Source organism: Pediculus humanus, genomic scaffold (assembly GCF_000006295.1).
Source record: "Pediculus humanus corporis 1103172108310 genomic scaffold, whole genome shotgun sequence".
In the NCBI taxonomy this organism is placed as follows: domain Eukaryota; kingdom Metazoa; phylum Arthropoda; class Insecta; order Psocodea; family Pediculidae; genus Pediculus; species Pediculus humanus.
The window spans coordinates 49,475-71,212 of NW_002987879.1; the positions used below are offsets into that span (position 1 = coordinate 49,475).

Consider the following 21,738-nt stretch of genomic DNA (forward strand, 5'->3'; position numbering starts at 1 on the left):
AAAAACGCGGAAAAAAATTTCGTAAAGTTTTAAAACAACACAAAACAGTAAGCGTGAAAATGACGGTTAAACGTTTTGTCGCTAAAAAAAAGTCGTGGAAGTAGAATATAATATTAAAATCCGTTAAATTTTTTTTTTTGAAACTTTGCCAAAATGTTGTTTGCGTGTTTTGGGATTCCAGTTTTTTTTTTTTTTTTTACTCATATCGATGATTTCGGTAATTAAAACAACTCGCGATAAAAGGGATTATACATATTTTTGACGATGAAAATTTTTTCCGACATTTTTTTCGTCGTCGTCGTCGTTGTTGTTGTTGTTTAATAAACTCGTAAAACGATGAATTCATTATGTAAATAATTACCGAACCGAAAAAAAAAAAAAAAAATTTAGTTTTTTATCAGTCATCGTGCCGACAACAACAACAACAACAGCATCGGGGAAAAAAATTTTTTTTCTTTTTATTTATTTTATCGAATCGATTTTTTTTTTACACTTCCGGTGAGTAGATTTTTTCTCTCTCTCTCTCGACGCCATTTTAACGTGTTGTTTGATTGTTAAAAGTCATCGTTTGAAATTGAAAAAAAAAAAAATCCATTTAATTATTACGAGATGGTTTTTTTTTTTTTTTTTTTTTTAATTTAATAATCCTCTCGAACAGATTTTAAAACTCGAAATTATTATTATTATTATTTTTAATTTACGTCACGATTTATTTACAAATCGAAATAAGTCTAATTACACGTTTAATAACGATTCGATAAGTGGTAAGAAAAAATTTTTTTTTTTTGAACGTGGAAGAAAAACGAAACTCTGACGTCACGACGACCGTTAAAAGAACGAATTTAAAAAAAAAAGTTAAATAATTTCAAACGTGAAAACGGAATAAAACGTTTTAGTTTACCTAATCACATGTGCCCTTTTTCAATTAACATATTAATTCCTGTCGTCCGTTCGTTTTCAAATCCGATCGCACAAGACGGAAATGTAATTAAATTTAATCGTTATCATCATCATCATCATCACCATCATCATCGTCGTCGTCGTCGTCGTTTTTACGACGATAAATTATTGTAAAAATGAAAAGTGAAAAATTAAGTCTTTTTAAAAATAAGAGTAAAGTGACAAGAAACGATTACAAATCGATAGATTTTGAAAATGGAAAATCGACAACAACAACAATAACGAATTTTAATGAGGGTAATTACGATGTTGACGACGACGTTTACGAATACGTTAATTTAAACGGGATTTTTTTTTACGTGGATTCTCGTGGAAAAATAGCCAGGTACGCGAAAAACGAATTTTTCCTCGTCCTCCATTTTGTCGTCGTACATAAAACAAATCGTTCCGATGACGAACGTTAGGGTGCGTGACGTCAGTTTTCCACCCGATCTCGCTCAGTCTCGCGTTGTCTCGCAAACGAAATGGAGTCTCCCGTGCGTTTCTTCTTCTCCTTCTTCTTATTTTTTTTTTTATTTTTATTTTTCCAGTCGTACAACTCGAAGCCGGTATGCTATGACTCCAAAAATGACGTCAGCATCAAATACCAATGATATATTTGTGCCTTATATGAAACCGGAAAAACTTCCAAAATTGGAATCGTTCAAAAGAGGATTTTATGATCCCGATACGAAAGCCATTTTGGGAAGAACCATAAAAGGATGGGGTAAATATATATATATATAAATAATTTGTTAGTTATTAGAGGAAAATTTCTTTTCATTTTCCGGGTGAAAAAAAAAATGTATTTTCCAGGTGGAATCGTGACGTTTTATTTAGTTTTTTTCTCGGCTTTGGCGGCACTTTTCGCCATATGTATGTATGCCGTTATGTGCACATTAAGTCCGGATTATCCCCGTTATCAATTGGACGAATCCCTGATAGGCACGAATCCCGGTTTGGGATACAGACCCTATTCCGGAGACGTTGAAAAACACGGATCACTTATTTGGTATGTTGCAGCTAACGAAACTAACGTGATGCACTGGACGAACGTGTTAGATGTCTTTTTACAGGGTAAAGATGATGATGATGATGATGATGATAGTGATGATGATAATGATGATAATTTTTTCTTATTTTCGCCATCTTTTTTTCAAAGTATTATTATTATATCGTTAATAATTTTAATTCCCCCTCCTCCCGCTCCCCCTCCCGTTTTTTCTTTTTCTTCGGGGGAGAGAGGGGGAGGGTTTTTTTTTCTCGTTGTTTTAGATTATTTAGAAACGAGACAGCATGGAAATAAAGTCATTTGCGATTTTGACAGGCCTCCAGCCGAAGGAAAGGTTTGCACGGTTAATGTCGATGATTTTGGACCTTGTTCAAAGGAAAAAGGTTATTCTTATAATCAGTCATCTCCTTGTATTTTTATTAAATTGAATAGAGTAGGTATCAGAACGTAAAAAAACCTTAACAAAAACAATCATCTTAGCATTATTATTATTATTATCATTATTATTTATTTACCGTAAACGATAAAAAAGCGCGGGAAAGGAATTTATTTTTTAAAAAAAATGACGTCACATCCGTTTCGAATGAAACTTAATTTTTTTTATTTTTTTCTTTCTTTTTTTTTCCATTTCCAAGATTTTTAATTGGGTTCCAGAATTTTATAACGACACTGATAATTTACCGGAAGAAATGGATGAAGAATTGAAAGAACACATAAAAGAAATTCCACCATCTGAGGTATTATCATCATCATCGTTATTGATATTTAAAAACAAACGTTTGTGGTTGTTGTTTGTCCATGACGCGCATTTGGAATTGTCGTTGTTATTATTATTATTATTATTGTTTGTTTGTTTTTAAGCGTAACGTAGTCTGGATAACGTGTTACGGTGAAAATCCAGCGGATAGAGAAAACATTGGGGGAATACAATATTATCCGAAAAGAGGTTTTCCAGGTTTTTATTATCCGTTCACGAACACTCCAGGATATTTGAGTCCGTTGGTTGCCGTTCACTTTCAAAGGCCCGCACGTAAGGGAAAACGTTTTTTTTTTTTTTTTGATTTGTGACGTCAACAATGATTGATTGATTGATTGATTGATTGATGATAATGATAATAATTATGTTTTCTTATTCCAGTTCACACTCTGATAAACGTTGAATGCAGAGCATGGGCGAAAAATATTGAATACAAAAGAGCTCATCAGCATCGGGAAGGATCCGTTCATTTCGAATTACTCATCGACTGATTTGTAAGAGGAAGCTGGGGGGAGGGGGGGGGTAGATGAAAGAAAGAGAAATGAAATCGTATTAGTACTTAATTATTATTATCATTATTATTATTAATTTTTTTTTTTTTTAGTTTAGTAAATTTGACCGTACTCGATGAACTTTATATACATAAATTTGTTAGTCGCCATTTTTTAAAATCCTCCATTTTTTTAATTTTTTTTTTTTTTTTTTTCTACTGTAAAATTTGTAATAATTTATTGAAATGTTTTTGTTTGGGAAAAGGGAGAAAAAAAAAAAAATTCAGTACTTATTTAAATAAGCGAATTTTTATATATTTATTATTATTATTATTATTATTATTATTGAATAATTTAAATGATGATGATAATATGAATGTGGTCCAATGTAATTTTTTTTTTTTTTTTTTTGTTTTCTCCCCCTTTTAAGGGATAATTAATTAAAATGACGAATTACAAAATTTATTATTATTATTATTATTATTATATATATTGTAACGTTTTTTAATGTTGCTTTAAATATATAAATATATACATATAATATATATTTATAAAAACGTATAACGTATTATTTTTTTTAAAACATCCAGAAAAATTTAAATAAAAAAATGGTGGGAACTTAATAGAGTAAAATAAAATTCAAACAATGGATTCCCGCTTAAAATAAAATTTAAATAATAGACTCCCGCGTGAAAAGGTCATTTGACACTAAAAACATCGAAAAATTTCCTCTGATGTATCCGTAAAACATAATATCCAAGGAGGTCTAGAGTGAAATCAAATACAACATTAAATTTTCGCTTGAAATAAATTGCAACATTGGATTCTCGCTTGTCGTAAAATGACAACATTGGGTTCCTCGCTTAAAGTCACGTTTTTTTTTTTCTCTCTAAAAACATCGACAAAATTTTCTCTGATGTATTCGTAAAACATAATATCAAGGAGGTTTTTGAGTAAAATCAAATCCGAACCATTGATAATTCAACTCGATAATTAAACGTGCATGGAAAAAAGGAAAAGGATGATGATGATGATAATAATAATAAACATTTTTATGTCGAATAAGATTTATTTTTTTATTTATTAATTTCATTTTTTTTTTTTTTGTTTTTTTTTTTTTTTTTTCCAATTCCTTATACAATAATAATTTTTTTTTTTTTACAAAAATAATAATGATGATAATAATAATAATAATAATAATAATAATAATAATAATAATATTAATATTAATAATATATATATAATTTTGGCAATTTTTTTTCGATATATATATATATATATGTATATAATATAAAAGCGAAATTAAAGAATGCTCGACGATTGGTAACTATTATTATTATTTTTAAACTTAAATACAAAAATTATTTTTAACGTTAATTTAAACGAATTATTATTATTATTATTATTATTATTAATTAATTAATTTAAAAAAAAAATCATAATAATACTTTATTAATAATGATTATTATTATTATTATTATTAGGATTTCGACGATAAAACATTAATAATAATAATAATAATAATAATTAATTCGCGTTTGCGACAACAACCTCGTTATTATTAAAAAAAAAAAAAAAAAATGGCGAAATTACAAAGTTTTCGTTTATTATTATTATTATTTTTTTATTTAAACAAATAATAATAATAATAATAATAATTTTGTTATAAAGAAAGCGATCGATCGATTAGTGGCAAATAATAATTAGTAGTGTCGTTTTTCGGTTTTTATTTTTTTTCCCCGTTTCGAACGTATTTTAAAAAAAAAAGAAAGAGAAAGAGAGAGAGAGAGAGTGAGTGAATGAGTGTGAGAGAGAGAGAGAGAGTGAGAGAGAGAGAATTGCATTAGGCACTAAAGTTTTTTTTTTTTTTGAAATTTTCTCTCTCTCTCTCCCCCTTTCGTTATTTACCCGACTTCTTCGAATTACATTTTTTTTTTTTTCTAATGCCACGTTAAAATAATTATTATGTGATATGAAAAAGAGAGAGAGAGAGAGAGAGAAAACTCAACGAGTCGAACTATGATACATTAATTAATCAATCACGTTATTACGATACTCTTAAAACCGGAAGTTAATTAATTAATTAACTCAAAATTCCCTCTCATCGATATCTCGTTTACGATAATTAAATTTTTTGCGCATCTTCTACTCTCTCTTTCTCTTTCTCTCCCTCTCTCTCTCTCTCTCTCTGTTTTTTTTTAGAATTTTTTTATTGGTTCTTTTTTACGTTGATTGACGTTCGCGTTCGTTTTGGGTAACGAACGCGAACGCGAACCGTTTTCTCGGTTTGGCCTTTTTTATCTTTTTCTTCAAAAATTACTCTTAGCACCACCACGTGAACGTGAAGAAAAAGATTCATCTATCTATCTATCTATCCATCTATCCATCTATCTGTGTGTGTATATGTACTTAAATGCTCCTCTACACCAAAAATCATTGGTCATCGTGAACGTTTATCACAATCGAATCGAACGTCTTACGAACGTTCGTTTTTTTTTTTGTTGTAAAATAATAATAATATCGAAATTTGAACGTGGTAAAGTAACAAATAAAAGAACAAAAAAGAAAGAAAGAAAGAGAAATAGAAAAATGGCGACATTGTAAAAAAAAAAATCCATTCGTTCGTACGTTCGCTCATTCATTCATTCATTCATTCATTCATCCATTCATTCATTCATTCATTCATTCACTCACTCGTTCGTTCATTCGTTGACGTAAATCTCTATGCTTTCATCGAACAAAACGTCGTCTACGACTTTCAAAACGTTTTCCAAACCTTTTAAATTTTTCAATATGGCTGACAAATCTCTGGAAGCTGCTTGATGTATCGGCGATGATTTTGCTGATGAATTTCGTCTGCTGTCGAGAAGTGCGATTTCGTCACGAAGTCGAAATGATTTTTCCTCGTTCGAAACGTACAGGTAACTGAAAATTAATACATAAATACATAAATAAACAAAAATGGCGGCGACGACGGTGATTACAATGATGATGATGATGATGATGATGATGATAAACTTAGGGAAAACTCACTTTAATTTTTTCAACAATTGGCTCGATTTTAATTTTAATTTGTACGACAAGTCGCTTATGGCGGTCATAACCAAACTATCAAGATCCTCTGATCTTAATTTACGACTAGAAGGTGAATGACTTTCGGAGACGAGCGAACATCTGCTACCGCTTGTGACACCTCGGACCACCGTCGAACAACAGCACCGAGCACAAACCTGAAAAAGATGTAATCAATCAATCAATCAATCAATCATTCAACTCGCGCATGCGCACACTCATAGCTTCCGCCTAACGTTTGTTCGAATTCTTTGGGTGGAAAATTTTTCACAGGTTCATTATTATTCGTTTAACGTTCTTATTATTTCAATGTGACGTCGGTGATGGTGGTGATGATAATAATAATAATAATAATGGAAAAAAAATGGAGGAGGGCGTTAAGGTCGTGTGGTAAATGAAAAACATTTATCACGACGGTTGACAATTTTTTTTTTGTTCCCCCCGCGTCCTTTCTCACCTGAGTGGGTGAATTTGTCAAAAGTGAATGATGATTGGACGCCCATGACGAAGCACCGGATTCTTCCTGTTCGTCCGTCGATCCCTGATCTTGAAATTCTTCGTCCCGACCGTCGTCTTCTCCCCCTCCCCCGAAAACCTGAGCCGTAGAATGAAAAGACGCAGATCTGAGAACGGGTAAAGTGGCGCTGTTGTTCCTGGAATATACAATACCATCGTGATTCTTTCGGTGACATTTTTTCCCATTTGTCAACCACCCACCCCACCCACTCGAAGGCATTTTCCGAATGCAAAAATGGATGATCGGATACTTACCCACGGGTTCGGGTACCGTTTCCCATATTCGCCGATTGCGTCATTATCTGATTCATGGCTGCTTTTTTCGCCAATTCTTTTTTCCGCCCTTCGGCGGCTGCTTTCATGGGATCGAAACTTTTTCGCCTTCTCCAATTTTGAAATTCGACTTCGCGGGAAGACAAAGAGGAAGCGCTTCGATTGTTTCCGCCGTTTCCGGTTTTTTTAACATCTTTCTTTTGATTTTGAATTGAAAATGTCGACTGTCGTGTCAAAAGAGAGAAAGAAAAAAAAATGAATCAATCACAAAATTTAATTAGAAAAAAATCATTTTCATTCCATGTACGGATGGCAATTAAAATAACAAACAATTTCTGTCGTCTGAGAGAACGACAACAACAACAACAACAACAACAACGACAACCACAACAAAAAAGTCGTTAGAAAAAATTTTTTTTTTTTTTTGAATCGCATCATGGAGCGTGTCCCGTTATGTTTTGTTGTTATTGAAAAAAACTACATTTAAACCGTCTGGAAAAAAAAAATAATAATAATAATAATAAACATTATTGACACTTAAGTCGTAAAAAAAACTCAGGCTCTAAAAATGATGATGATAATAATAATAATAAATTGAACTCAAATCCCTTGAGAGTCGGATGCTGGATTTGAATTTTCCACCGCAAAAAAAAAAAAAAAAAAACAGAAACCAAATTTTCGAATTTATTCAAACAGGGAACCCCCCCCCATACGCACGCACTCGCACACACCCCTCCCTCTCTGACGTCACTCGGTCGTTTTCACAACCAAAAAATTAGAAAAACAAAATCAACCGGAAAATTAAAAACGTAACAACGTCTGACGTAATTGAAAAAATTTTTTTTTTTTAATTGATTAAACAAACAATATTAAACATTTTGTTTAAACAAACATAAATTAACATACAATAATAATAATAATAATGATAATGATAGTAAGGGAAGGCGTGAGTATAAAATTTTTGATTTCGTTTGTATTTCAAAAAATAATAATGATAATGATATATAAGAAAACACGTTTATTGCAAAACTTCTAGAATTATCCGTGGATGGTAAAACAACAAATCATTGCAAAAAAAATTTTTTTTTTTTCTATTGCAAAGACAACAAACAACAAACAACATTGAACAACAATAATTCTTGTTATTTCGAGAGAGAGAGAGAGAGAGAGAGAGAGGGGGGAAGAAAGAGAGAGAAAAAGAGAGAGAGAGAGACGAATAAAAAGAGGTCGAAACAACTTGTAATAGCCAAAAAAGTCTAAATGAATCATTGTTTAAGTTAAGACACAAGTAAAAATAAATAAATTAATAATAATAATAATAATAATGATAATGATAAAAATAGGTCGTTTAAACAAATGCTCACGACACGAAAAAAAAAAAATTAATCAAAATTAATACGACAATATCGGGGGATTTTTTTTTTTTTATACAAATAACTCGAAACCTGAATTTACAAAATATATATTAAATTACATTCTGAATTAACAAACGTGCAAACAAACAAACAAACAAACGAACAAAATTGAATAAAGTTTATCAAAGGTTGAAAACGACACCCCGACGTTTCTCAATGAAACAATCACCTTTTGGAAAACGATTATTAGAATTAGCAAGATTAGAACAAACGAGAGTGACGTAGGACAAAAAAAAAAAAAAAAAGGTACGTGCCTGATTGTTAGACTGACTGACTGACGTGTGTGTGTGTGTGTGTGTGCGTGTGTGTCTCTCACAACACCTCGAGAAAGTTACAGAATTGCGGAAATAAAATTTTTGCTAGTGTCAAGTTTCGTCGTTTCTGGTCGGTTGACTCGCGCACGTGCACACGCACACACGCACACAGGTACACACATTCTTCATTAACGATTTTTCACGGTTATGAATTATGAAAGAATGGTTAAGATTATTGAAAAGAGCAATGCACTTGTTATTGTTAAAATCGAAAACAATGATTGTCGAGTGAGATAGGACAATTCGTATGTACAAACAAACAAACAAACGCACACACACACACACACACACATATACGTACTACAAACTCGTACGAAACGCATTCTTGTGTGACTCACAATGATGATAATAATAATAATAATAATCAGATAATATAATATAATTACGGCAACGAAAAATTAAGGTAAAATTACGTTTTTTACATTTATTATTATTATTATTTTCAAAACATGAACGATAGCAAAAAGAAGAAAAAAGAAGAAATAAGAAAATCCTACGTCATACGTAACGCAACGAAAATTACAAATTTATTCGCCATATTGTTAATTAAAATGCATTAATCATTCTTTTCTACCTCTACCTCATCCTCCTTCCCCTCCACTTCCTCCTCCTCAACAACAACAACAACAACAACATCATCATCATCATCGTCGCATTTCTCAATGATAAAATAAAAGAAAAGAAAAAAAATGCCAATTGTTTTTTTTTTAATTGATCATCAATTTCCAATCAATAAAAGAAAAGAAAATAATAATAATGATAAATTTAACGGTCGCAACGGTGGTACCACCATCACCACCACCACCACCCCCTCGTCAACATTTGACGTTTTTCCTTTCCCTCGTGCAAGACAACAAAATGAAAAAAAAAAAAAAAAAAACAATACGGAAACGAAATTCTAATTAAACAATTTAATTACTCTCTATCCCAGAGTGAAACGTTCGAATTAAATTAATTCAATTTATTTTCAATTTCTTTTGTCGATTTAAATTTGTTGTGACGTCATCGAGATTTTCCTTTTCGAGGACGACATTTGACGACGTTCGTATCAAATTTACAATTATTCAAATAAATGCAATCGTGACGTGTTGTGTATTATTATTATTATCATCATAAACATTACGCACTACTATTAGATGCATAAGAAGAATGATATCATTCTATTCAAAACATCAAGGTTCCTCACGGTGGTGTAATTGCACACTGTGGGAAATGGAAACAAAAGAAAAAAAAAAAAGAATAAAGGGGGGCCTCAAGACAAAAAATTGTTTTTTCTCTCGTAAAGAGCAAAATTGAGCAAACGAAAATTGCCATTTTTTCATTCTCGCATTCCTACTCGTTTTTACAAAGTATTTAAAAAAAGGTACCCGGTATGAATTTTTATAAGCGACCGAGTATAAATTTTGGCATGTTTTAATACAACGTTACAAATAAATTATTTTTAAGGTATGCGACGAGGAAGTCATTCCTCCGAATTCGTCTATATCGCGATCGAAAACAATGGAAGAAAAAAAAAAGGACAGTACAAAATTTATCGAACCACGATATCGACAAAAGTGCCACGAATATAAAACTGGAGGAGGAATCGCTACCTAGGTACCACCGTAAAGTCATCTGGGTAACGACTTGATGGACCTGTCGCGAACTCTTCTGCAAGACCAAAAGTAACACCCAAAGACTTTGACGTTTGTTCGGGAACATGACGTCACGCATCCAATGGGGAAAATAATTTAAATAAAATGCACAAATCGGGGGGAATTCCCTTTTTCCAGGAGAAAGAGACACCTAGTAAACCTCTTGCAAGGAACCGAGAGAGAGAGAGAAGGAGAGAGAGAAGGAGAGAGAGAGAGGAGAGAGAGAGAAAGAGAGAGAGAGGAGAGAGAGGAGAGAGAGAGAAAGAGAGAGAGAAAGAGAGAGAGAAAGAGAGAGAGAGGAGAGAGAGGAGAGAGAGAGAGGGGGAGTAATTAATTACCGAACAAAACAAAACGTGAATAAATTCTTTTACGAGTACAAACATGAAAATTTTTTTCAACTCAATCATACCACCAACCATCTTTTGCCATATCATGATGAGGGTCTCGCATTTATTAATCGAAGGTAACAATAGAATGGAATCTCTTTCAGAAAAACAAAACCGTTTCAAATTTTTTCCGTGACGTATGAAAACAACAAACACTACGACTAACTACCATATAGTCTTAACAATAATAATAATAATAATGAAATCAACAAACAAACAAACAAACAAAATCTTTAACGAATGTTTTGAAATGACTAACCGAACATATCCTGTCATGCACTAAATAATTTATTTTTTATTCTAGTTTGTTGTTGTTCGAGTCGAACAATTAATAAAAAAAAAAAAACTTATTTTGCAATCTTTGACAAGCAAACAAGCAAGCAAGCGAGCAAGCAAGTGTACCCGTGCAAAAGAGAAAAGATATGAGAAAAATAATAATAATAATAATAATAATAATAATTTAAAAGAGCGGAAAAGGTGAAAACGCTTTATCGAAAGGGCGCGATGGCAAGCGAAGAAAAAAAAAACAAAAAATGTTAGCCGTGACCGTATTCCGTTCAACACACGCACACACACACACACACAAAAAACGATTCCTACGATAGTGATTGATTGATTGATTGATTGATTGATCGATCGATCTGGAGCAACAGCATTCCAAATGTATGAGCGAACGCGATGAGTTAATGACGCGGGTGATAAATTGCTGTTGTTGTGATAAAACAATTTCAAACGATAAACGGTCGCCATTGTTTGTATTGTTGTTGAAAAATCGAGAGATTTAGTCATAGAGAAAATAAACGAAAAGAAAAATTCGGACAAAAAATAACAAAAGAAAAAAGAAGCTTTTCTTTTTCCTTTCCTTAACAATAAAAATGATTTTTGAGATTCGCGACCTTGATGTGGTAATAATAATAATAATATTAATAATAATAATATTTCGTACGAGTAATAATCATGACAAGAAAGTAGAGAGAGATAGATCATGTTTTATACTAAATAACACTAATGTCACCTTTCAAGGTTTAATCGCTTCTTCGTGTGTGTGTGTATGTTGATTTTACCTTTTTTAAATTTTCGTTTTTTTTTTTTCCACGATGATTCGTCGTCGACGTAAAAAGAAAAAAAAAAAAAAGGAAAAACTTACTCTGATGCTCGATACGGTGCTCCTCATGCTGAACCTTCCGACGTCGGTCCTTGAAAAAGGTGTCGAAACCGGTGGTTTGGCAGGTACGCTTTTCGAACTCGATGCCGGTTTCGAATTAACCGCCGAGTTTTTCATTTCCGTTTCCTTACCGTTCGTAGAGGGTTTCTTTTTACCGTTATTATTATTATTATTACTATCACCCTCGGGTCCGGCTTTAGCTCTTCGTAAACTGGGAAATCATATAAAATTATAAATTAAATGACGGTTCGTAATGATGAGTTGGTGAGTCCTCCTCCCCCACTCTCGGAGAGGATTACGTCGCCGGAAAGGAACAACGTACCTGAAAGCTCTGTTTAATCTGGCGGATGTAAAGGGATTCCCGATGGGTTTTTTAAATAATTTACCCTCGGATTCGCTATTCGTGTCGGTGTCGGATGCCGTGCTCGGTGGATGAGGTCTCTCTTTGTAATTAAAATCTTTTTTTTCAGGTTTGCGAAAATTCGAAATGGTTCTGCTATCCAGCGACATTCTCATTCTGTTCTGCATTGAAGTCATGACGGATTCGGTTGCTCTTAAAAACGAATCCGTTTCTATGCTGCTTTCGCTACCGTGATTTTCATTATAATCCTACAAACGACACGAGGGGTCATTAGGAAACACACAACAACAACAACAACCACACATTAATATCTTTTCTCGTTTTTACTTTCAAAAAAAATAATAATAATAATTATCAATAGAGATGAAAAGAGAAAAAAGATGATATTATGTGTTTATGTGGGACAGACAACGAGTTTCCTTTTTCCTTGGCCTTGAAATGTATTATTTGTACGACCAGTCTACATTTTTTTTTTTTCTTTAATGGCCCTCATAAAAAATTTTTTAAACTAAATTGTCCTTCCTGGTTAAATAATTATTTTTTTTTCTTTTTTTTTTTTTAGGCCTTAATTAAAAAAAGAAAAAAAAAAAAAACTTTCATTATCACATAAGGCTTTATTCCTTTTTGTAATCCCTCATCGAAATTGAAATCGGTTTTGAAAATTTGAATAAGTTGCAAAAAAAATAAAGTTTAAAAGTGCAAATTTAATTTGTATCGATGATACAAGAAATAAATCAACCCTGCTGTGTGTGTGTGTATGTGATAAGAAGGTTACAGCAGAAGAAAAATTTTAACTAATGCTTATCGAATTGATATTAAATAAAGCTATTTGCAAGTGAGAATGAGAAAACGGGGAAAATAAAAGTGAATTTATCGTACCTTGGCACTAAGACTAGAAGAACGTTTATGTATCATGTATCCGTTTATTTTGTTAGGAAATGTTTCAGTAGGCCCATTATTTCTTAATTTGACTTTTCTACTAAGAGTATTTATCGGTGAAGGAATTTTTGATGCACCTGGTGAACCATGTCCGCTTCCTGAACTTCTCAAAGCGATTGAAGGTTCTTTCAAGGCAGGATTTCGCATGTTTTGCTCTTCTACATCTCTCACCCAATCGTTTATCCAACTACTTCTAAAACTTGACTTGGTTTCATTTAAATTTTCTTTCATTTCATCTTGATCTATCATTATCTGTGTTTTATCTCCTTCATTCTCCGGACTTTCATCCTCTTTATCCACAGTGTATGTTCCAGCTTCGCTTACAGTATCTGATTTGTTATCTAAATCTGCCATTCTATCTTCTCCGCCATTTTTAACTACATGAATCCTATCATCGCCACCATTTTTAATCACATGAAATTTTTGAGTTATCGATATTTCACCTGTTTGATGTGACATTTTATTACTGTCGATATCATTCAGTGAATTCCTTCTGCCATTTTTGAAATGTTTCAAAAAATTTTCTTTTATGTTATTAACTTCTAAATTTCTCAATATTGCTGGACTTTTTAAATCACCATTTTTGATTGCTTTTAATGGAGATGATTTCCATTGGATATCGGAATTATTACCAAATTTTTGATTAGTTTTTCCAATAATAGGCACATGTTGTGAATTTAACGGTGATGGCAGTTTTTCGATTGGTGTATTACCATTGGCATTTTGAACGGCTCCAAAATCAGGTAACGACGGGTTTCTTTTATGTTTCAATGTAAACGCGCTCAACCTTTCGTGAACCTTTGATTTTCTCGCTTCATCAATTTTTTGATCATTGAATTCAATCGTGAATGCCAATGGATGAACGTCAGGAGAGAAAGGTTTAACATTTGCAGAAACATTTGAACTAGTATCAGTTAAGTTTCCTTCGATGGAATTAAGTTCCGAAGAATTGGCCATTTTTTTTTTTTTTTTTCATTTAATTACATTTAATAAAAAGGTAGTAAAAAATAATTTATGAAATTTTTTTTAAACGTTTTCCGTAATAATTGACATTTAACAGACATTTAAAGACAATAAATGATTGAATTTTTTTTTATCGAGATAAATTACATCACGGCATTACGATTATAATTAAATTTAAAAAAAACTTTGACAACACATTTAATTAACGTATAAATGAAAAAAATATATATAAATTACTTTAAAAAACATTAAGATTCGATACTAAACTACACGACAATGATGAAAACAAAACAGGAGTGATTCACTACGAAAATACGTCGTCCACCATCTTTACCTGTAACCTTCTACAAAACCATAGAGTACAAAACAAAACCGCGCTATGACGTCACTTTCTAAATAAGAACAACACCGACCAAATTATTTTACGATTAAAAATTATTTTATTTAATTAAATTAAAAAATTCGGTCGAGTTACTTTTTGAACTAACAAACATAAACATGTTTCTTCACCACGGTTCAAACTCGAATGGTAGAATTTTACCTTTAAAATCTTATAAACCGTGTATCCAGTCAGTGGGTTACCAACTACGTAAAACCCTCCAATTTTGGTTTGCCATTTAATTGGATAAAAGCCAATAGTTGATAAAGTACCGCCTAAAATAAAAAATACCCGGGTCGTCGACTGACTGGTGATCTCTCTATCTATCTACCACCTATTCATCCTACATCTACTTCAATGACTTTTTTTTTTTTTTTGTTAACAAATGATTTATTAAAATTCATTTTTCACACGTTTATATCTATATAAATAATAATAATGATAATGATAATAAATTATCAACGTAATTTTGGCAACATCGAAAAGAAAGAAAGAGAAAAAATGTAAAATAAACAAATTTTATTTATTATTATTATTATTATTAATTTTTAAATTAAAAAAAAAGCAAAAATTTTCGTTTATTAATTTAATTTAACAAAAATCGCCATACATATAATGATAATGATGATGATGATAACGCGTCATAAACATTAAACAATTAATAATAATAATAATAATAATAGTAACAACTTCATTTTTCCTTTTTCAATAACATACATAAATTTTTATTTATTTTTATTTAACGACTTTTAAAATTTCTCTCATCTCTCTTTTTATTCCTCTCTCTCTCGTAATTAATAACAATAATAATAATAATAATAATAATAATAATAATAATAATAATAAACGTTAAGTAAATTAAATTTGTTAGTTTTTACATTTAAAAAAAAAAAAATCCTTAACAATAAACTCTTTGTAAAAAAAAAAAAAAATCATAAATGAAAAAGCGATTAATGAATTATTATTATTATTATTATTACGATCGATGATAATAATAATAATAATAATTAACTTTTCCCACGCTGATAACGATAGAAATAGGCGGTAGAGTCGGGGGAGGAGGGGGGTGGGAAAAAAAAAAAAATACTATGAGTATAGAGTTCTTTCGATCCATTCTTCGAGTGAAAAAGTCACGTGATTCGTATTATCCGGATCCTTTTCCTTAAACAAATCTGAAAACAAAAACAAAAAAAAAACTAAAAATCTCGGAGGCTTTGTTTTTTTTAAAAAAAAATTCGAATATCGTAACTCGATTGCCTATATCGGACAAAAGGAAGAAGAAATCGATGACGTAATGGGGGAGGGGGGAGAAGATTTTCCTTACAGAGAAAACTACACATGACACAAAATTTTCTTTTCGTAATAATAATAATAATAATAATAAATGAAATTTTTTATAATAATTCGCATTAATCACGTCGATAAATCGCCATTTTCTTTTTTTTTTCGTAACACCGGATTAAAAGAAAAACTTACATAATTTTTTTTGTATATATATATATATAAAGAAACGAGTTACTACGAAATTTTCCAACGACGATTTTCATTCTAATAATAATAATAATAATAATACGTGCCTATCATTGATTTTAATTTAACGGCACACATCATAAAATCATCGAACGTTATGGAACCTTCTTTCGTTCCGTATCTATGAACCAAAACGTTTAATATGTGATTGTTCAATCTATATCCGGCGGAATTTAATGCTTCTCTAAGTTCGAAAGCGCTCAACTGTCCCGTATTTTGTTTGTCGTATAATTTAAAAACGGCCTGAAACATTCAAAAAAACAATTTTTAGTTTTGTACAACAACCACAACAACAACAACAACAACAATTTAAAATCCGTGTTTTGGTTTGTTTGTTCATCACCTTCCAGTTTCTTATGTCCGTCCAAAGGGATTTAAATTCTTCGAAACCTAATTTTCCAGATCTATCGACGTCCAACATGGCGATCATACTACGACAAACGTCACGTGAAAATCCATCGAGAGTCGATTTGTTTTCTATTAAAAAAAAAAAATTAAAAAATTATTCGTTACATTTACGAATCAAAACGTTTACATACAACATTCATAAATTGTTTCGAGATATCGATCGATTGATCGATCGACGACTTCGAGAGTTCGAGAAGTGAGGATCCATGGATAAAAATTTGGAGTTGGAAAAAGAGCTTACCCGTTGCAAACAATTGAGTGATGCTTGGATCACTGCAAATGGCTCCACATAGAGAACCAAGAAGTGACGTCAAAATCGAGCCATTTTCCTGTGTGGGAGGCCTAGTTGGTAATTCTACATACCAAAGGAAATAAATAATTATTAGTTGCAGATTAAACAAAAAAAAAACATGTCATATACGAAGAAGCGAAAGAAACAAACAAAAATTAATAAAAAAAAAAAAGGTTAAGCGAATTATTTTTATCTAGAGCCACGACACAAAAAAAAAAAAAATACTAATTAATGCTCTTCTTATGAAATGTTTACATATATAGAAAGTTTTTAATTGGAGGATAATTTTACATATATAAATATCCTCCTATCGAGCATTATTTCTAGAAAGAAAAAGAAAAACATAAAAAGAAAAGTAAAATCAATAAAATCAATGATCTAAGAATTAATAATTAACTAAATAAAAAAAAAAAAAAAAAAAAAAATCCCCCCACGTGTGTGATCCTCTTCGCGTACCTTCCCTCATGGCATAATTAAGAATTTCTTGTAATTCTCTCCAGTCGATTTCATTATCTTCTCCAGCGAGTTTCGAGAAAAATTGACGAATCCTTTCGTCTTTTTCCCTTTGTTCGTCTCTATTTTCTGGAACCGTTGGTTCTATTACTCTTTCGTCTACTTTACCCATTCCGATTTCTTCGTCGTTAACCCTGTTAACCGAAACGACAAAACACAAAGTGAAAAAAAATATTCGAGTGTACAAATGATAATGATAATAAAAAAAGAAACTTGCTCCATGTATGTTTTGTTTTCGGAGAATACACGAAGTATAAATTCTCCTTCTTCGTTCGGATCAAACGTTGATGGAATTATACAGTAGACTCCGGGTGATAAACTAAACCTGCAACTCACTTCTCTTAAATTTATAAATGATGGAGACCTAGCGCACGAAGCGTTGTATTTGAAAAAATCCAGGTTTAACGGTTTCGGAAGGCGATCTGGATCATCTAACTGTAATCATGTTAATAAACAAATTACAAATTCAAACCCATCCCTGAATTCCCCCCTAATCCCTCTTTCTTTTAACGTAAATGTTTACTTTGTAAATGGCAAATCCTATTGTAAGGCACTCGACACCCATGTTCCTTTGGGATCTTCTATTTTTCTGCATTAAAGCTACAATAAGAGTACATTTGTTTTCTTCGTCGTCCTCGTCGGCATCTGTTAGAGTGATACGATATTGAGGATTGTGATGAAATGTTTGTAAATGATTTCTACAACCTCCGGCAGTGACACCCCTCACCCATTCCCCTTCGAAAACGCTCACGTCCCTGAAAAAAAAACAAATAATGATAATAAAATCAACAAAAAAATTTTTTTTTTTTTACATTTATCGTATTCAATGTTTACGATTTTCCGTTATCAACAACAACAACAACGATATTTTGATAACATTAATAATAATAATAATAATAATAGTAGTAGTAGTAAGGCAAATTGAAATGAATTCTAACCATTTTTTCTTTCCAATTTGTTCTTCTTCTGTCAGAGAATCAGGATTTAAATTACAAATTTCCAAACGATCAAAATAATGCATGAAATCTTTAAAACACATCCAAAATTCTCCATCTTGATCGAACGTTAAACCTATTTCTTCTTTCACGTGTTCAGGTATAAACCTCCATTCGGGAGATCTGAAATCCACAAAAATGAGCCATCATTATAACTAAGAAGACTATCGAAGAAAAAAAAAAGAGTATCAAAGTTTAAATAAATTTTTTTTTTTTTTCGTCTTCTAGGTCGAGTCATTAATTTTCGTTTCATTGAGGAGATAATAATAATAATTTAATGTCGGTACCAACCGATCACTCCAAGGTCCGTTCCATTCCGTGTCGTTTCCCCAAGGATTCCTCAATCGAATCAATGGTATTTTACCGCTCATATTTGGAGTCGTTATGTCGGCTAAACAAACTCTAGTAATACTGTAAGCGTGACCTTTGACCAATCCCTGAGGAGTTTGTGCTTCGAGAATGTTAGGATCGGGTTCGATGGAACAACCCATCAAAGAACTTCTTTCGTAAGCTTTCATCATCATTTTGAATAAATTCGGTGGAGCGTTTTCGTTCAAATCGTACATTTCCGTAACTCCTCCCGTGAAATCCTCCATGGCTTCACACGTGCTACCACCTTTGAGTGCTTCATATGACCCGTGAAGTCTGAAATATAAAAAAAATTATTTATGAAAATAATCTTAAAGCGTTTGTCGAATCGTTTTGTTGCCGTTTGTTTCGATTATGTGAAATTATACTAATGAAAACAATGGTAATTCATAATAAATTCGACCTTGTCAAAAAAAATTATTTCGTATTGTCCGACATGTTGTCGTCGTCGTTAAAAACTCACTTTGCGTATGCTTTTTCCAAAAGAGCACTCCAAAATTCATTGGGTTGAGATGAATGAAGGAAGACCAATTTGCCATTTACAGTAGGAAGACGGTCATCGATAACAACATCAACCCATTTACCATATTGCCAAAATCTAAAAAAAAAAAATTTTTTTTAAAAACAAAATCTTTCGATTTCGTTAAACTTTTCCACGCAGCATTTTCTTACCGGAAGTGAAATATACCAATGTAATCTTCTTCGAAATCTTGATCGGCTGGCACTATTTGATAAAATAAACTCTGATGAAGAGTCAAATTGGCAACGGCAGCTAAAAGCCAACAATCACCTGAAGCAATAAAAAATTATTTTATATAGAAAAAGAAGGGAAGATAATTAAAGGGTGAATTACGAAACACGCATGTTTACATTTGAGTTAATGATAATTGATATCGGGAGGGTGCAAAAACAAAAATGGTGGCAATTTGATAACATTTAACTGTAGGAATATTTTTATATTTTTACCCCGAATAAAAATAAAAAAATATTCAAAATACATAAATGAGGAATTTAATAGATTTTTTTGTTAACCCTTAAGGTAATTTAAAGAAAGAAAATGATTACCTAATTCTCCTTGTTGAACATCAAAACGGGACACGCCTTCGACGAAAAGTTGAGGATCGTCAATAATTTCCTGCAAAAAAAAAAAAAAAAAAAATTTAATTTAAAATAACAAAATGGTGGATTTTTTTTGTGTGAGAAATTCAAAAGGATCCTCCTCTTATACTGCTTCGTAAGGCGAACCTTTTTTTTTCAGGTTCATTCTTACACGCGCACAGAGTTACCACGCAATGATAATTATTACCATGGGTCTTTTCCATTCGAATCTCATCCTGGGTCTGCTTGAGAAAAATATCGATGAATCCTCGCAGGGAAAATCGGGATCCTCGAAAAGGGTTCCACTTTGAAGGCATTCATCTCGCAATTCGTAAAAATCTTGAACTTGACCTTTTGACCTAATACCAGATCCTCTTTCACCGAGCTGAAATAAAACGGTTTATTTTTAAACGTGTCAAAATTTTTCCAATTCATCACACGCACACACACACACACAAATTTATAAATAAATAACCTCAACGCGTAATTCAATTTTCTCTTTTATAAATTTAAAATTAGTGTTTCGAGAATGGAATTTTTAGTCGTGACGTCACATACCCGCGGAAATCATTTTACATTTAATCGTGTCAAATAATATCTTTTTCTTGTCCTAAAAAAAAAACTGATAATAATAATAATATCTCTTGGCTGGAACTATATGCACGAAAATAGTTGAAACATTTTGAAGCTGGAAGTACTGGAAATATTACAAAAAATAACTTTAAGCGAAATTAAAATAATAATAATAATAATATTAAATCCGGAGTCGAAAACCTGTATTGCAAACCGAAACCAAAAATTATTCGTCGAGTGGGAGAAAATGAACGACGACGACGACGACCTTTTATGCATTATTACATGCCAACGCCATAATGAAACAACCAATTAATTTAATTTTTTTTTTTTTGTAAAAAAGGTACGACCTGATAAAATTAAGAAAAAAATTGATAATCATCATCTTATATCATACCTTAGACACTTAATAATAAATTTTTGAAGGAAACAATCGGCAGACATTTTGGCAAAAAACGAAATACAAATAATAATAATAATAATAATAAATAAATTTAAAAAAATATTTTGCGTGTAAAAAAAATTGAAAGCTCGAAAGTTAATTATTAGCTTATGGGGGGGAGGGGTGAGGAGGGAAATCGATTATAAATTTTTCGTTAGTTTTCACGACCTTAAGCTTTTCAAGATATAAAATTTGACACATTTTTATATGGAAAAAAAACCCCGCCCTTCTAAACATCTCTCTATCTCTCTCACTCTCCCACGGTTTTTCCTTGAAATATGTTTTTTTTTTTTTTCTTTTACCAAACTTACCAAAAAAACGACAAAATTATGATGTTTGTATGGCATCTGTGAAGATTAAATATTGTAATAAAAACAACAACAACCGTAAACCCGTATACGTAAAAATTCAAAATTGGAGGAAAAAAAACTTAAAAAATTTTAAAGAGACGACATTTTTGAATTCCTTATGAAAATTAACTAAAGACTACTACTAGCTTAGCTAAAGACGAGCTAACAATTAATTAAAATGAAACGTGGTTAATTTACTTAAATGATACAAAAAAAAAATTTGTACACCGCTTGAACACCATTTAAAAAGAATACGACAGAAAAAAAAAACCAAAAATTACATTACAAGGGGTAACAACTTTAAAAAAAAAAAAAAATCAACGGGGGACAACTACGGGACGTTACAAAGATTTCAAAAAACTACAAAAAAAAAAAAACAAAAAAAAAACGAAAATCCTGCTGCTGAACTAAAATATCGATTAATAAAAACGTACAGGGAAAGCAACTTTTGAAAGTTAAGACGTTAAGCAAAGACGGAAACAAAAAAAAAAAAAAAACCGCGAAAATTTTTTAAAAATGAAATGATTAAAAAACAATTACAGGGCCGGGGCA

At 31.5% G+C, this 21,738-nt stretch overlaps 4 protein-coding genes across 4 annotated transcripts; 1 reads left to right on the forward strand and 3 right to left on the reverse strand.

Annotated features, from left to right (window-relative positions):
* Positions 1–1,076: 1,076 nt before the first annotated feature.
* On the forward strand, positions 1,077–3,199 carry Phum_PHUM583400 (sodium/potassium-transporting ATPase subunit beta-2, putative; the record flags this gene model as incomplete). The annotated part of the gene is made up of 7 exons (XM_002432379.1): positions 1,077–1,285; positions 1,491–1,666; positions 1,756–2,016; positions 2,215–2,384; positions 2,587–2,688; positions 2,813–2,981; positions 3,090–3,199. The coding sequence occupies 7 exons, from the start codon at positions 1,077–1,079 to the stop codon at positions 3,197–3,199; spliced, it is 1,197 nt and encodes a 398-aa protein (XP_002432424.1).
* A 2,433-nt stretch (positions 3,200–5,632) lies between these two features.
* Phum_PHUM583410 (uncharacterized protein) lies at positions 5,633–7,588 on the reverse strand (the record flags this gene model as incomplete). Its single annotated transcript, XM_002432380.1, has 6 exons — positions 5,633–5,674; positions 5,944–6,124; positions 6,233–6,429; positions 6,729–6,924; positions 7,043–7,284; positions 7,550–7,588. The coding sequence occupies 6 exons, from the start codon at positions 7,586–7,588 to the stop codon at positions 5,633–5,635; spliced, it is 897 nt and encodes a 298-aa protein (XP_002432425.1).
* A 3,382-nt stretch (positions 7,589–10,970) lies between these two features.
* Phum_PHUM583420 (uncharacterized protein) lies at positions 10,971–14,231 on the reverse strand (the record flags this gene model as incomplete). Its single annotated transcript, XM_002432381.1, has 5 exons — positions 10,971–10,986; positions 11,069–11,088; positions 11,957–12,185; positions 12,297–12,583; positions 13,215–14,231. The coding sequence occupies 5 exons, from the start codon at positions 14,229–14,231 to the stop codon at positions 10,971–10,973; spliced, it is 1,569 nt and encodes a 522-aa protein (XP_002432426.1).
* A 1,471-nt stretch (positions 14,232–15,702) lies between these two features.
* Positions 15,703–21,037, reverse strand: Phum_PHUM583430 (Calpain B, putative; the record flags this gene model as incomplete). Its single annotated transcript, XM_002432382.1, has 15 exons — positions 15,703–15,788; positions 16,194–16,389; positions 16,490–16,623; positions 16,732–16,827; positions 17,303–17,461; positions 17,545–17,794; positions 17,883–18,114; positions 18,298–18,477; positions 18,646–18,745; positions 18,767–18,999; positions 19,187–19,321; positions 19,396–19,513; positions 19,789–19,858; positions 20,030–20,206; positions 21,005–21,037. 15 exons carry the CDS (start codon positions 21,035–21,037, stop codon positions 15,703–15,705), a joined length of 2,199 nt encoding a protein of 732 aa, XP_002432427.1.
* Between the last annotated feature and the right edge of the window lie 701 nt (positions 21,038–21,738).